Source organism: Haliotis asinina, chromosome 16 (genome assembly GCF_037392515.1).
Source record: "Haliotis asinina isolate JCU_RB_2024 chromosome 16, JCU_Hal_asi_v2, whole genome shotgun sequence".
Taxonomy (NCBI): Eukaryota; Metazoa; Mollusca; class Gastropoda; order Lepetellida; family Haliotidae; genus Haliotis; species Haliotis asinina.
In genome coordinates, this window is record NC_090295.1 from 251,665 (window position 1) to 267,643 (window position 15,979).

Genomic DNA, 15,979 nt, shown 5'->3' on the forward strand with positions numbered 1-15,979 from the left:
GGGTAGGCGGACTGGGGACCAGGGAAATGGCATTGGGGTAGGTGCACTGGGGACCAGGGAAATGGCATTGGGGTAGGTGCACTGGGGACCAGGGAAATGGCATTGGGGTAGGTGCACTGGGGACCAGGGAAATGGCATTGGGGTAGGTGCACTGGGGACCAGGGAAATGGCATTGGGGTAGGTGCACTGGGGACCAGGGAAATGACATTGGGGTAGGTGCACTGGGGACCAGGGAAATGACATTGGGGTAGGTGCACTGGGGACCAGGGAAATGGCATTGGGGTAGGTGCACTGGGGACCAGGGAAATGGTATCGGGGTAGGTGCACGAGGTAGGGCTGGCACGTGTAACCCAGGTACCAGGGACGGGTGAGTAATGAGTTAGACCCCGGTACCCGCCTCAGTAAGCATGCTCGTTACAATCACGTGACTGTTGGATTAATCAGTGCAATGTTATTCTTTCATGATTAAAAGGTTGTATTGTTTTTGAAGATAGACAGTCACTTTTGAATTTAATACACGGTTAAGATATTGAAAAACATGAAACTTTAGTCTGAGATGAAGGATTTTTTGCCATTTCTTACAAATTTGTCAGGAATGGACATAACGGGTATCAGGGAGTGTAGGGTAATAGGGCTGGAATACCCCAGTACACAATGTGTACCCATCCCATCCTTAGCACGAGGTGTCAAGGATTGAATTGGCATAGGTGCACGAGGGAAGGGGATTGTATGGGGTAGATGCACGAGGGCTTGGTAGGGCTTGATAAAGAACCCTACGGATTATCATGTAAGGTTCGTAATGGTACCTTGGTTACGTAGCATGTTTATTTTCATGTGAAGAGAAATTTCTAATGTCACGAAGGTCGAGGACTGAAGACTTCATAGTTCACGCGTAGACACAAATGCATATGGGCCCTATTTCATTTTACTGGTCCCGTAAGTAGGTCACGCCGCTTCGTGAGACCTTGTGATTTCCAGTACAAAACAGGACATGCCTTTCCGAATGGTCTCGTAGCTGTCCGTTAATAGTAAGGAACTGATAATCCTTTTCCTGAATAACAAATTTCCGATATGAAATCCCCAAATTATCCCCACTTGGTTCCGGTCTAGTAAAGTTATATTTGGCGCTCGAGTAATTTGGAACCAGATCTGGTTCTACAACGAATGCTGTAAATCTGGTACTGGGAGTGAGCTGGACTCCGTCTTGCATATCGCAAGTTGGTGCGCGTAAAGAGGGGCGGGAACCTGCTTTGTACCGAAGTAGCTGCTTCCGAGACTTCCGGGCATCACTGAAACTAAGTTCAATCCAATGTCGTCCCTTAAATATCGAGGGCAGGCCAAACCATACCGATTGTGGTAGTTTTCAAGTTTAAATCCATCAGCTGTGTCCCCACAGAAAACACTCAGTGTATTATAATAAACATGTTTCCTTTAATTACATCATAAGAATGCGTGACATTCCGTGTGTAGTGATCAGAAGGTATGGGAGTGTTTGATAAGTAGCTTATATTGATACAGTCCTTGTGTAGTGTAGTGATCAGAAGGTATGGGAGTGTTTGATAAGTAGCTTATATTGATACAGTCCTTGTGTAGTGATCAGCAGGTATGGGAGTGTTTGATAAGTAGGTTATATTGATACAGTCCTTGTGTAGTGATCAGCAGGTATGGGAGTGTTTGATAAGTAGCTTATATTGATACAGTCCTTGTGTAGTGATCAGCAGGTATGGGAGTGTTTCATACAGTCCACGTGTAGTGATCAGCAGGTATGTGAGTGTTTGATAAGTACCTTATACTGATACAGTCCACGTGTGAAGCTGAGGATGCTGCACTCGTCCGACTGAAGCGAGCTGTTGATCAGCCCCCAGTGGTTGTCCATGCCAGCACAGGGGACAGGGATGTGGAAGGAGTGGGCTTTCAGCAACGTGAGTCATCACAGGTTTCACATTTCCTGTTGTAGGAAAAGTTTTTATCAAAGCTACAGTAACGTTTAGCGTAGTGGACTGACTCGATCTATATCATTTGTTAAAGATTAGTAATGACACGACTGAACTGACATTTGAAACTTCATGAAATGTTTTTGATAGTCGGGATTTGTTTTAAAACACTGACAGGGTGCTTTAATTTGTACTCCAAGTCGCATAAACAGGTAGTTAAACCCTTTCTTCATCGTCATGTATGTTTGGGTGAACGTAAATCGTCGAAGCAAAACACCTTGGTTTTTAATCGCAGCTATATTGATTTTCAGCTGCGGGGGATCTGCAGATGGTAGCGGCTGAGTTCCTCGTTCTTAAAGATCCATCTTTCGAGGGAGCTCCTGTGCAGACGGATTGGATACCAAGCCCTGAAGACACCCGCAGACAAGAGGCCCACAGGACGGCGTCCCAAGAAGCCCGAAAACATTTCACTGGGAATCTGCCAATCAGAGATGAGAAGGCTGATCGAGCTGACCCTCGCCGCGTCACGATCGTCCACCAGGGGAAATCAAAGATCTTCACACGCAACGTGAAACTAGCAGTGCTTGGGACATCAGGGGTCGTGTTGTTGATCTTTGTAGTTGCGACATTGTATCTGCTGAGTCGACTCAAAAATGTCCAATAAATCAGGTGTATGGGGCAGTTTCCGTGTCATTTCCTCTGCATGTATCGGAACGGTTCTGGAGGCTTTCGGCAATGAGTGGTACTGACAAAGTCATTGTTGAAAACCGGAGACTGGAACATTCAGACTCAGGCTCAAATGATTTATTTGTGAGGTCAATCTTCCTGTTAGATCCCAGTTGCCTTTATCTTTTAGTCATAGGATAACCGTATGATTCAGGCTTTCGATCATCCCGCTGAAGAGCTAGGTTCGATTCCCAAATGGGTACAATGAGTGAAACTCGTTTCTGGTGTACCCCAGTCGTGTGATATTGCAGGAATATTACTAATAGTGGCGTAAAACGAAACTCGCTTTCTCTTTCATCTGTACAAGCTATGCTTGTAATTGCAAACTGACAGGATCGGGTTGTCAGACTAGCCTTGACTTGTCATCGCATGTTAGGAAAGGGTCTCGTCCAGACCCTATGACTGGAATAACGGCGGGCGCAGCGTTGATCAACAAACATTATCAGTCTTGGAAGCGGTTTAGGTTTGGAGAAATAACATTGATTTTATGATACCCACCACTAGTGTGAGAAGCTATTTGCCTCGGTGTCCCAGCTGGCCATGTCTATCTGTACTAAATGGCATTGCCGTCTCTGGCACAGGCCATAAACTGCTGGGTTCCGTAACTTGTACTACCGCGCCTGTTGTCCCAATGTGTCGGCTCTATACAACCAGCATTAGTTGGGACAAGAAGAAACGTCTATGTAATGCAATCAGAAGCAATGTCCACACAACAGAAATGATTAATCTCGTGTTGATAAACTATAGTTCGCCTTGCTTGTATATGCAGACGGTTTTATCAGTTTGAGAGAAATATTCTCAAGCACGATGGTAAACTCCATTCTACATCGCTGACTGGCACTGTAATTCGTATAAACAGCAAGTATCCTCTACACTGACACGTTTCGCCATTTTCAACTGTCCCTACATAGTGTTATACCCTTCTAAACAGGGGAACCTGAAGTCTGGTAGAGAAAACACTGAGAAAATGTTACAATGGCATTCATCCTCTGTATGGAGCATTTCACGTTATCACACACAATGCATGGGAATCACGTGCACAACGTGGGAACCTCCTACATGGGGTGTCATTATGAATCTTGACGTTTTTCATGCAGGTCGATAAATCACTAGACAATTTTTTTCGATAATTTTCTTGCATTGGTGTATGGCCATGCTTTTCAGGGTCAAATCACTGACTGAAAATTGTAAACCTGACTCTTGCGTCATACTCAAGTCACATAACAAGGGGGATAACTAAACGAACAGCTTTGCTTTGAATGAAATCCATGTGGTGACGCATTCTCAAAACATTCATTATTATTGTATCAAGATTGATTCAATCCCATGTCTCCTAATTCCGACAATCGTACATTGAAAGTACAGTTCCCCCTACTTTTTAAAGAGTTTATAATTAGAGCAGATATCATGATTTCAGAAGAATGAAACGTTTTATGTTTTATTTGCCGACAAGGCAGCTCGAAAACTCCTGGCAAAAGCTGAAGAAGCTTACTTCACTGTGACAACACAAATTTCTGGAGATTCGAACAAACATCGCAATGTCGAAAAGTGAAGGACGTTTGTTTTCAGTAGGACGTAAGCATGTGATGTCAGACAGCGGATTGGTCGTTAACACCGACTACACTACATACTGACAGTTTATCTCGCTAGACAGTCTTCACACAAGGACTTAGTTTCACTTGTGTTTCGGTCAGGGTTAGGTAGGGTAGGGTTATCACCCTACCAGACATACTCTTTCAGTTTCGATGGGAAGTATAAGCATTAATCAACAAACGTTTCAAAAAGAAATCTTATGAACGCAGCATCATTACTATCACCACCTGGAACACAGCGCATGGGATGCACTTCAGTAGTATATACAATGGGGGTTTTAAAACACTTTCAAGAAAAGTCTCTACAAAGCCTTATTTACTAAATAAGGCTTTGGTTGGGTCCTTAGCTCTTGCTACTATTACCCCTACTACTTAACGTGTGTTGGAGGTAACACTGTGCCGTACGGTACGATCAATAATTCTCTTACAAACCCCCTACCCGGCCCATCCCTCAAGTAGTACAAGTTAGGTTCGTCGGCTTTTATATCCACTTTATCTATGTTGTAAGTTTTGACTGACCATATAGGATCGGTGGCCCGCTTACGGCTATCACCCTCGTGTTCCCCCGGCTGGTATAGATACCTCACTAGGGCCCTATCTGGTATCTGTTTCTCCTTCCCACGCAATGGAGCGGCCGACTCTGCAACAATTGATTTTAGTTTGATAGCGTCTGCCGGTTTCTTACCGGTGAGACGGGTGACTTCATGGTTGATTGCCGACAACACCTTGGGTAACCTCGTGACCCATTCAGTCGATCGTTTTCCAGGGGTGGCCATCTCCCTAGCATACTGATGGCCGAACAAGCGCTCAGCCAAAGTCCTATTAAATCTTTCAACTATGGCTTGGCTGCGATGGGCTCCGGCCGTGCCACGCCTGACCTTTGTATCGTGTTTGGCTAGCAGTTGTGACACGGCACCCATGAACTCCCATCCGGGGTCAACTTGCAGCTCTGTTGGCCACGTCAGCGGACTGCGTTTGTATATGCGTTCGAATCCTCTGGCTACCTGGGCCGAATCTTTCGTGGTCAAGGGTTCGGCTTCCTTGTAACGACTGGCTACGTCCACTATGGTTAAGGCATACTTGTACCTCTTGTCGTGGGGTAGGAACAGTAGGTCTGCCTGGTGAACGCTATTAGGTATGTTAATACCGAACCTCCTTCTAGGCACGTAGCGTGGTGCCAGCAAATAGATCTGCCACAGGGCTTGTTTTTCAAGCCACGCTTTGGCTTCCTCCGGGGGTACTCGCGCTATTTTAGCTAGCTTATCTACTGCGCTAGCTCCTTTCCAGTACCCACGCGGGCTGTAGTAAATAGCCTCAAATTTTTTCATGTCCATACGCGTATGTGTTTATCCCATCAATAGCTATCCAACGTTTCGTGTCCATAGGCGACAGGGACGTCTTGTTTATAGTCAGTCCGTATATCTTATGTCCATCACTTCTAAGTGTGTTCATTTTATGCCTAAAGGTACGGGTCTTGAACAGGGCTTCCTTGAATCTGGCGTGTTTGATGTGTTGTTTCACCACATACTTCTTAACCCCCTTAGCCTTCCGGATCTCACTATTGTCGGCTTTCAGTATGGAGTACATCTTAGGTCTCAAACCTATGTACTCGGCTATGGGCGTGCCAGCACACTCGTCCTTCATCTTACCTAGGACCTTTTTATTTACCGTACTGTGTATGGCATGGGTCTTAGGGTAGTCGCTGGTGTCGTATAAATCGAGGTGTTTTTTCATGTCCTCGTACACGTCCTCGGTTCGAATCTCCATCAGCAGGGAATCCGTGTCAGTGTACAGCACTTCACACCTGTCACCGTACTGTTTCTTGAGCTCGTTGTAGTAAAAGTCGTACATCAGGTGTTTGGATAAATCGAGGATGCTCATCCCCACGTAAACAGGCCGGTTGAATTTTATGTGGCTTTTCTTCATGTGTAGGGCAACCATGTTGTCTGTGAATATCTTACTACGGTTGAATGCCGGACTGGCTATCAATCTCCTGAGCTTGTCTTCCTCACTCGACCGAACCAGCTTCACGGTCACACGTTTCCTCAGGTTCTCCATAGTCTTACCAAACACCGAGTTGTTCATGAGCTTGTAGAGATTTTTCTCAAAATCACTGGTGGCTTTTTTTCGTAGGTCTGTGTTCATTCTGATGTAGGGCTCCATCCATGGGCTCTGGTCGAACATGAGCACCCTGTGTATTTTGGTCAGCCTCATACCCAACGACAGGTACAGCTGTAGGTTGCGATAGTGAACGATGTACTTGGTCTTATTCATTAAGTTAGGCACGAGTTTTTCAACGTCTGTCACACGACCACCTAACAAGTTATGTTGGTACTCAGACATCCAGTCTGGGTTAACCCTCATACGTTCGGGGGCCAGGGGGTAGCTGTTGTGTGATGTGTGTAATTCCTTGGTATACTCTAAGTCAACCTCGAGGATATACCCTTTGTTCGAATCTGGTGCAACCCCCATAACATCAACGTGGGGTACCCATTCGAATCCCCCTGTAGGTAGATACTGGCTCATGGCCCAGCCGTACAGGTTGTTTGCGTCGAGGTAGAGAATGTGATTGGTTGGCTTGTTAGGATCGTAACCTTTCACGTATTGATTATTTGCTTTCGCGTATCGTTTGGATGCCATGGAAATCCCACCTCGCAAGCCTTTCTCAATGAATAGGTGCATGTCGTAATCTGTGAGCAATTCCAAATTAACTCCGGTCTTTTTAAGCAAGGCGTCCCACGACAGACCTGGGCTGGTGTAATACCATGCGGGGTCGAGTTTATACTGCTTGAAACATCGCCTAAACGTCTCAAACACGTCGGCTAACAGCAGTACATCTGTCCTCAAGTACAGGTCGTGATAATCACCCAGGTTCTTACAACCCAGTTTATTCCATACGTTAGTCGCGTGCGAGTAATCATCTCGTGAGACGGACGCCTCATTCAGCTTGCTATAAAAGCAGTCAATAGGGGGTAGTCTGGTCTCGGTGAACTTGACCCAACTATCCATGTACTCATAGGGGTACACACCCTTCCTCATAAGCAGGGGTCTAGTCTCGGCGTCTGTGTATCGATCGGTGATAGGGAAGGTATTGTTGGCCTTGACCAGACTGTCGAGTGACGACAGGAGGAACTGAAACGAGTCAATGAACCTAAGTCCGTTTAAGCTGAAGGAGATGTATCTCTCCATGTTGTTGGGGATGCACGTTATATTACCATCGATTTTCGCGATGGCCTGCATGATCAAGTGTGAGTCGTACCCTCTCAAGTTGTGAAAGACAACGGGGATGTTTATTGTCTTAGGGTTGATTTTAAGCTTGAGGTTGCACGCGCTGTGAGCGGCGCCTCTATACTTACCAGTTATGTGGCAGTGATCTCTCACCGAATCACCGTTAAGTGGTGAGTCACACACGTGACAGTTAGTGCTACTAGCGTGAGCTAGCCTGTCGACTCGGGTCATACGCATGGGAGCGATTCTATACAATGTATTCCTAATAATTTTTTCTTCCTCCTGCAAACACTTTAGAAACCTTTCAGCCGCGTCAGGGCCCCTATACACTACCGGAGCTTTCGTTTCCCCGTCACAACGAACGACAATGTATCCAAACCCACAGGCTTTATGCTCTTGTGTTTTGTGGGTGACCAAGGCTTCGAAGTTGGCGTATATGATATAAGGCACAGACATTTGGTTCTTGTGGTTACTGAATTTTAGGATATTATCACCTTCCTTAGGCATGTCGACTCGTATGGCCGTCTGCCCCACACCTTGACAATCATCCCGGTGGGATTCTAATAAATCAGCTCGTGTGAAGCCATGTAGGCATCGTTCACAGAAGTGGGTCTTTTCTCTGTGTGCCGATTGGTCATACAACAGCCTGCTAAAGTGTTTTATCCATGTGTTGTGATACTTGTCACCTCGCTGGATCATGAATATATTGATAACTTGGCGATCCTTCACCGGGCTGACCCTGTGTACTATTGTTGTGTTACCTTCGTGCCCAAAGACATTTATAGCCAGATTATTCTGTTTTTCTACTTTAGTGATCTGGGATATGGGGGTGGGTTCATCTATACCATCCCAGTTGAGCCCATCTTCCTGAGGATAATTAGAAGACCTGTTCGGATTAGTGTCAGCTGGAAATAAGGCTGACCTGATAGCTAACCTCAGGCAATCGTTTCCTCTATTCTTAACGTTTACTATGGCATGTTTGCTCCTATAGTAGGGGGGCAAGGCTAGGTATGACCCGCCTCTGAATGGCACGTAGTTAGCTATGTCTAGATAGACATTATCGATTTTATCTACAGCCCACCCGGACCCCAAGTGTGTGTAGCGTTCTAGGTATTCTCGTATCTGCTGAAAACTGGTATCGATTGATGCGTCAATGGTCTCTGTATGTGTGACGACCTCTTGTTTACCTCGGAAGTAAGGCTGAACATACTCATCCTGCTTATCGAGCGACATTTTCACTGTGATCTGAAACTTGATACTTCCTAGGTTATTTAGTTCCTGGTTGACCTTATCAGCTATCAGAGGCTTGATATCTGTAATGTCTATGTTTCTATCAACGTGCATGCGCCAACCTCTCAAATAGTTGCCTACAGCGCGCTCAGTGCGCACGAACTGTAGGTCAATAGCTCTATTCTGTCGTAATAATTCTACAAGCTGTGGTTTTCTCATACGGGAATACTCGCCTAAACCCAAATCGTGTGCCTCGGCTTTCAGTTGTTTTACAGTGGGAACGGGGGCATGTGATAACAATGCGGTTAACCCGGCTCTCCCCAGGTTTGAATAACCCGTGTATCCAAGCTGTTTTGCTTGAGCTTTTAATTGTTTTACCGTAGAAGGGGCTTCTAAACCTAGTAATCTCAACAATGCTGACTTCCGCATTCGAGAATACCCGATCACACCTCTCTGTTTTGCGACCCGCTTAAGCTCGCGTACAGTAGTCATAGTGTTTACACCTAACATAACCAATGTCTAATTGGAGTCTATCCTGAGCAGTCGCCTACGTTCTTTTATGTAGCCCTTTTTATTCTCGTAGATGAGTTGATGTCTGACTACGTTCGCTCCGTGAGCTTTACATAGACAGTAGTGTCCTTTAACCCCGATACCACACACAGAACACGTGTAGTTAGGACTTCCCATATGGAAACAACAGAACCCCTGATTCCTGCATTTCCTACCACAGGCCTCGGTCTTCCCCATAAGTATGTATTCGCATCGGTATGGAGCGGGTCTCATGTTTACTTATATAGGTATTTAATTTAATTGCTTCGCAACCAACGCAGTAGCTGCTATACCCAACACTATGAAGCCCAGTTCACGATTCATTTGTCCCTTGGATGGTGTGTAGTACTGAGCGAGTGTGGGTTTATTGAGCGGTTCCAATCCTTTACCAGTTAGTAGGTAGTATTCTTTCATTGCTTCATCGACATTGTTGAATGTTTGAATGGCATGGTTTTCACGCTGGAGTTGTTCGTTAATAAAATCGATCCTCTGGAGGCGTTTTTTAGCGTACTCGGCCTGTGCCTTTTGTAAGTTCTCAGTAGCGAGATCGTGCCGCTTGCTTTCTTCCTGTATTTCAGCCGCATGATCATCTCGTAGTTTCAAGAAGAGGAAATTACTCCCGGAAAATGCCAGGGCATTCACTAACGCCCCACCGACCATCATAGCTATCGTGGCCATCCTATATTTATTTCATTATATTATCAGGTATTATCCCTTGTTTTACTAGGATGTCTTTTGTGGCCATCGCCATACCAAGGTTCATTATGAGCATACCCATATCCTGCAGGTTGAAATCTAGCTTGATAGTTGGTTGTTTAAGCACCATTTTAGTCAACCGAGCGTACCCTACGGCTAGACTGGCGACCACTGTGGCGTGGTATGCGTCGTTGACGAACGTTTTCCCCTCAGACATTATGTATATATAAAAATATTTTAAATTATAACATGATATGCGGGTCGACAGTGGGGGTTACCACCTCACTGTTGGGGGGTACCACCTCACTGTGGGAGGGTACTCCCACGTATAACCATGTTATAACCACGGCAGCACCTACAGCCAACAACAGTCGGGGGTTGATAATTTTATGTTGGTTACACCACCGTTTTTTACCGGCAGCTACTCTCTTAGGATTCTTCTGCCTGGTTACTGTTGGGGGTTCCTGTGTCACCTTGGGAGGGGTCACTTCCCTCACCTCGGGAGGGGTTTCCCTCACTGTGGGGGGTGTGGGGGGTACCCCCACTGGGGTTTCCTCCTCCTCCCTGGGGGATTGTGCAGCATCCATCTATACTATTATTATTATTTTTTCTCTCAAATTGACAATGCTTTGCCGTGATAATCGCCGCCGTCACTGGAGCCAACAACATACCATATTTGTGGTACAGCCCGCAGCTGATAGAACTCATGGCGTGTTTGATAAAAGGGTCTTTCTCGAGGTCTTCCCACAGGTAAAGTCGGCGCTCTGGTGGAATGGGAAGGAAGTATGATACAATACCGGTGTATATCTGGGTCATAGCCGATCCTATTGTCTTTGTCATTTCTGCTCCGAGCCGGGACTCGTATCTAGCGTACAGCTTATCGATTTCTTCGGCTGACATTTTGTGAATTTTATCCGGAGTGTAGTCTCCAAAGTAATGTTTGGCTTTGCCGCCAACAGCCAACGCCACCAGTTTCTCTCGCTTATCATCATCCCCAGACAATTGTTCGAGCAATTCCTCACACTCCATCTTATAATATAACAAGTAAGATTTAGTTTTAACTATATAATACCCGATGCAGACAAAACACAGAGAAATGAAGGTTAAGTTGCACACGACAAACACTTCAAATATCATAGCTATACTTAGCATTTGCTTAGCTTTAGCTTAGCTTTGCTTAGCTTTGCTTAGCTTTAGCACACCCTATATGCTACTGGTTGGCCGGTCTTGAGCACGAGCTTAGCGTGTTTAGTTTCAGCGAGCTGTTTCTTCACCCGTTCCCGTTCTAATTTGCTCATCACATCGTTCTCTCTCAAACACTCCTCGAACGAATCCCTGTCCTTGCAGTGAAATAAGGCCACCCATCGCGTCTGCTCCCTGAGGTCTTTCAACACCGAGTTGAACTTCTGCGTTAGCACCCAGACGCTGTGATTTGCATGCCGGCCGGAGAAGGCCAGGTACGATAGCATGTCTCTCTTTTTTGTTATCTCGCGATTAGCGCTGCAGTCGTCCAGTATAAACAGCGTCGGTTCCCCTTTAAATTTCTCGTGAAGAGCTTTCAACCAGTCCTGCAGGCGTGTTCCAGGGTCGATTTTGTGTACGTCCGGGTCCGTCATCACCCAAGGTCGCGCGTACGTTTTATTCATGCTCAGAGTAGGGCACATGATAACGATGTTATCGAACACATCCTTGTAGTAACCCTCCAACATATCCAAGACGAAAACGGTCTTCCCACAGCCACTATGGCGCAGTGTGGGTCAGTGGGGAGGTGGGGCAGTGGGGACTGTTTATTGTTGGGGGGTGTGGGGGGGTACCCCCCATCAGTAGATGGCTTGCACGAATCTCCCATTGTCTATATTAAGTTGCGCGTCCATAATAACGTACAGATATAATTTCAACTTACCAGCGAGTTGAGCCTTCTTAGTAATCTGGATGGTTATCCCTTCGCTGCCGTTATCTATACGGCGCCCGCTACCGTGCAGTTTATCATCATCCGTGGATCGCATGTCCAACCATAGGGCGTACTTGGTGGTCAGGTATTCACTGATCTGCACGGAGCCTAGGTCCAGGTCCTTTGTTATATAATGTGGGGTCCCCCCCACTGTCCCTGGTAGCTTTTTTATCTCATCCCACTGCTGGTGTGGTCTCATACCATGACTGAACAGCTGGTTGGGCACGCCCTCGATGGTCACTTCCACCTTTTCAATCTCGGGGTTGAAAAACTTCTCGCTGTCCCTCCGGAATGGCTCGTAATCCTCCACGGGGACGACCAGGATACCTTTCATCGATCGCGCCGGCACGTTCAGGTTGATATTCCACACAGTGTCGCTCTTATCTCGCACGACTGATCTATGCCTCAGTACGTGATCGTACAGGATAGCCATCTTCCCAGAGAACTGGCTTCGAACCTGCCTGGCCAGCTCCGGGCTAGTGACCATGTCGAACTCCAGAGAGATGTTGTCTATGGCATAACTGGCCTCATCACCGTTCGGCGTACGCACTACTTTGCTATAGTCGTTAAACGTGAGCTCGTATTCGAGCCTATCACCCAGCGCGGCCTGGTAAAACGGCGCGTGTCCCATGAGCAACTCGAAGTCGAGCGGCACGCAGAATCGATTCCCGTATGCTCGAGCGATGGCCTTTTCACCGTCCGATAGCTTGTCTAGCTGGTCTGTCGTGAAGGCATACCCTATGCGCGACCGGGTTGATTTGCTGATACCCTGGTACACATCATTGACTCGTTCTCCCTCGCTTTTCCAGAGATCCCCGTAGCAGTGAAACACGTCGCTGTCGTCGATACTCAGCACCTCGTTACCGCTGATCTTGACGGTCGTTTTCTTGATGATAGCTCGACCCACGTTCCGCACTAGCTCGCGTTTGTCGTTGTCGGAGGTCAACGTGATATTGAACGCCAGTCGAACAGTGCCTGGTACAATGAGGTCATTCTCACCAAGGTTTGGAAATCTAACCAGCAGAGTTTGATTCTGGTCTATCTTGCTGGGATTGTTGGTGATGGTCACCGACTGGCGCACGGCTCTGGCTCCTAATGGCTCTCTCAATCTTCTGAAAGGATCTAATTTTCTGCCGTACATTGTTATATATAAATGAAATATATTTTTAATACTAATGGATGAAGACATACCTATGGCTGATATGTGGGACGATAGTGCCCAGGCATTCAATGATGACCAGGAGACCTCATTCTCGCAAGGTGGCTCACTCATGGAGGGCGCCGTCGACGATTATTACAACGCAGTTGAAAATAAATCCAAACTCAAGCCGTTGGGAAGGGACTATTCCAGGTTTACCCTCGATAGCAATGGCACGCTGCGTTTGAAGGCTCACCCGGAGATCGATCTCGTGCATAAACGCACGAGAGAACCGCTTGCTTTATCAACACTGAGCAGTCGACATGGGAGTAACTTTGTCCGCGATGAACTAGGCTTCATAGATTACGGTGGCGCGCGACCTAAGCAGTATCCTCCGAAGTTAGTTCAAAGTCTGGAAGGCATCAGGGACGCCACATCGGATCAAAACATGACTTATGATATTGAAAAGGTGTTGGCCGACTACAAGAACAAGCCCTTCCTGGGTCTCGAAATTACCTTTCGGGAACTGAAGGGGTTGGACCTGTTGATGCAAACCATTCGTGGTCAGCTCTGGAAAAGCACGGCCAAAATGAGTGAGATAGACGACCACATCGCCTATGAAAAGGAAAAACTCGGTGAAACTGAGGACGAGTCTATGAAAGCCACCATCGAGGAACGAATACGTAATTTGGAACAGGAAAGGCAGACCTGGTTGGAGACAGCGTCCGGCTACAAAGAAAAGCTTAGATCCCAGACCAACCGTGTGCGGGAAACCATCAATCAAGTCCTCCACCGAGACACCACGTTAGCAGACAGGATTCGGATATTGTTCCGGGAGCAAGGGATCACCATCGCCAGCATTCTGACTGCATTGGGTTTCATCATATCAACCCTGGTGGTGTCACTGACAGGGGGTACTGTGGGAGTTCCCCCCACACCTGCCGGCGGCGGTGGTGTTAAAGACTGGATAAAAAAACTCGGGGAACGCCTAGCTAAACTAGCTGGTAAAGCCGCCGAAGCCCTTCCCGGCATCCTGGGTAGCATCGTCTCGTGGTTGTTGGGCGCTCTGGCTAAAACTGCCACGTGGCTCAGTCAAAACCTGTGGGCAGCCATCGTCGCCGTGGCGGGTCTGGTGTACGTAGCGGCTAAGAAATTTTTAACCAAATAAGTCCCAAAGCTGCCCCACCAACCACCAGGGCCGTTTTATTATCGATGTGATTGGAGGCCTGAATATGGGGGTGTGTGGGGGGTACCCCCACATGAACTTTAGACTCCGGGGGTGGCGCCACTATACCCGTTTCACGTGGTGGGATGTGTGGGATATAGGGGGTGTTAATATCGGGGTTGATACCCAACTTTTGATCCGCCGTGGCTATAACTATTTTGCTGTTATAACCCACCACTTTTTTTACTCTCAGTTGCATATCACTCGGAGCCATGTACAGCCCCACACCAAACACGTAATTGACTTTCGATCTGGCGTATTCTAACACGTTTTGGTAACGGTCGATGGCCCGCGGGAGATCAACTGGAGAATTGATAGCGAACTGTTTCTGAGCGTCGTAAGCAGTTCCCTTACCGAGGATGTTGGAACGCGTCATCGACTGCGCACCCAACAGCGCCCACACGTACGTTCGAATCGAGTCGTTCAAGCGTATTGTACCAGCACGAGTGAATTCTTTCGATGTTTTTGAGATCATTTTAGTCCAGGCTGTGGCTGCATCAGGATTGGTTTGCTTTATACAGCTGACATGGATCTTTTCATTCGTTGTGGGGCCTGTAAATGTATGACGGTTTGGGTTGTATGAACCATCTGCAGAACCGGCCATATATGTTCCGGACCTGTAGAAGTACACGAGAACTATACCGAGACCATGGTTCACACCAGGAAGGCGAAAGTCTTTATTCATTGGAATCTCAAACTCCCCACAAACACGTTCATAAGCGCGTTTATCATAGGGGTTATTCGTCATACTCCACGCTTTATCTTGGGGAAGAGGAGCACTTATTTCCTTCAATATTCGTCTCGTTTGATAATAAATATGAAACAAAATGACTGCCTTACTCAGTTCGTCTATACCGTAGTCTAGTGTCACACCCGACCCTGTCGTCGCACACCACACAGCAAAGTTGAGTTGGTTCTGCCAAAACTGCATTGGGTTTTGATTCCAGTTTACCACCGCCTGCGCGTTATTAACGGTCACGATATAGTTTTCAAAGATATTAATAAAGGTTGCTTTAAACCCCCTACTACCTACCACCACGATTTTCAAGTGTGCTAAGTCCATATTATAATATATAAATTATATATTATAATATGTACATAACACTTCCAGGAATAACGAGCGGTGAGGCCGTTCAGCTGACGCACGCGATCGATAACACGTCAGGTCAACTCGAAGTCGCACTCTGCGATATTACCTACCTACCGCAATGGACTAACATCAACGCCAGCAACAATAAGCTGTTCGTCAGTGGAACTCGCAGCCAGATAACTGACGGCTACTACAGCGTGTGCTCTCTAAACGACGAGGTCTTCAAACCCCTGGGAGCCGAACTCAAGATGAACGACTCAAACGGCACAGTGGTGTTAATCAACAACGGAAGAACCTCATTGAGGCTCGGCCGACCATTAGCGAGGATACTCGGTATGTCTCCTGACGAGATAAAACCAACAACAACCGTCACAGGCACGAAGTTACCCGATCTAGTACCGTACCGAGAGCTGTACATTCATCTCGGTCAGGTGAGCACAACGTACAACATTCAAGGAGGTCACCCTTCCACTATACTGAGAGCAGTGCCGGTGAAAACTGAGAAATACAACGACGGTAGAACCGAGTCGTTTTCACCACGGCAGTATAAGAGATTAACCCAGGGCAACATACCTGAGCTGATAATATCGGTGTTAGATATAAATCATAATCCTGTAAAT

The 15,979-nt window shown here is 46.8% G+C and overlaps 1 protein-coding gene across 3 annotated transcripts in view; it reads left to right on the top strand.

Moving 5' to 3' along the window:
• LOC137268849 (uncharacterized) overlaps positions 1-2,615 on the top strand; it is a 9,343-nt gene extending 6,728 nt beyond the window's left edge. For all 3 annotated transcript variants that reach the window (XM_067803414.1, XM_067803415.1, XM_067803416.1), the window contains exons 9-10: positions 1,802-1,922; positions 2,246-2,615. In XM_067803414.1, the coding sequence (XP_067659515.1) occupies positions 1,802-1,922; positions 2,246-2,598 (474 nt within the window). In that variant the 3' untranslated portion in view covers positions 2,599-2,615. The remainder of the gene's footprint in view (positions 1-1,801; positions 1,923-2,245) is intronic.
• The last annotated feature ends 13,364 nt before the right edge of the window (positions 2,616-15,979 follow it).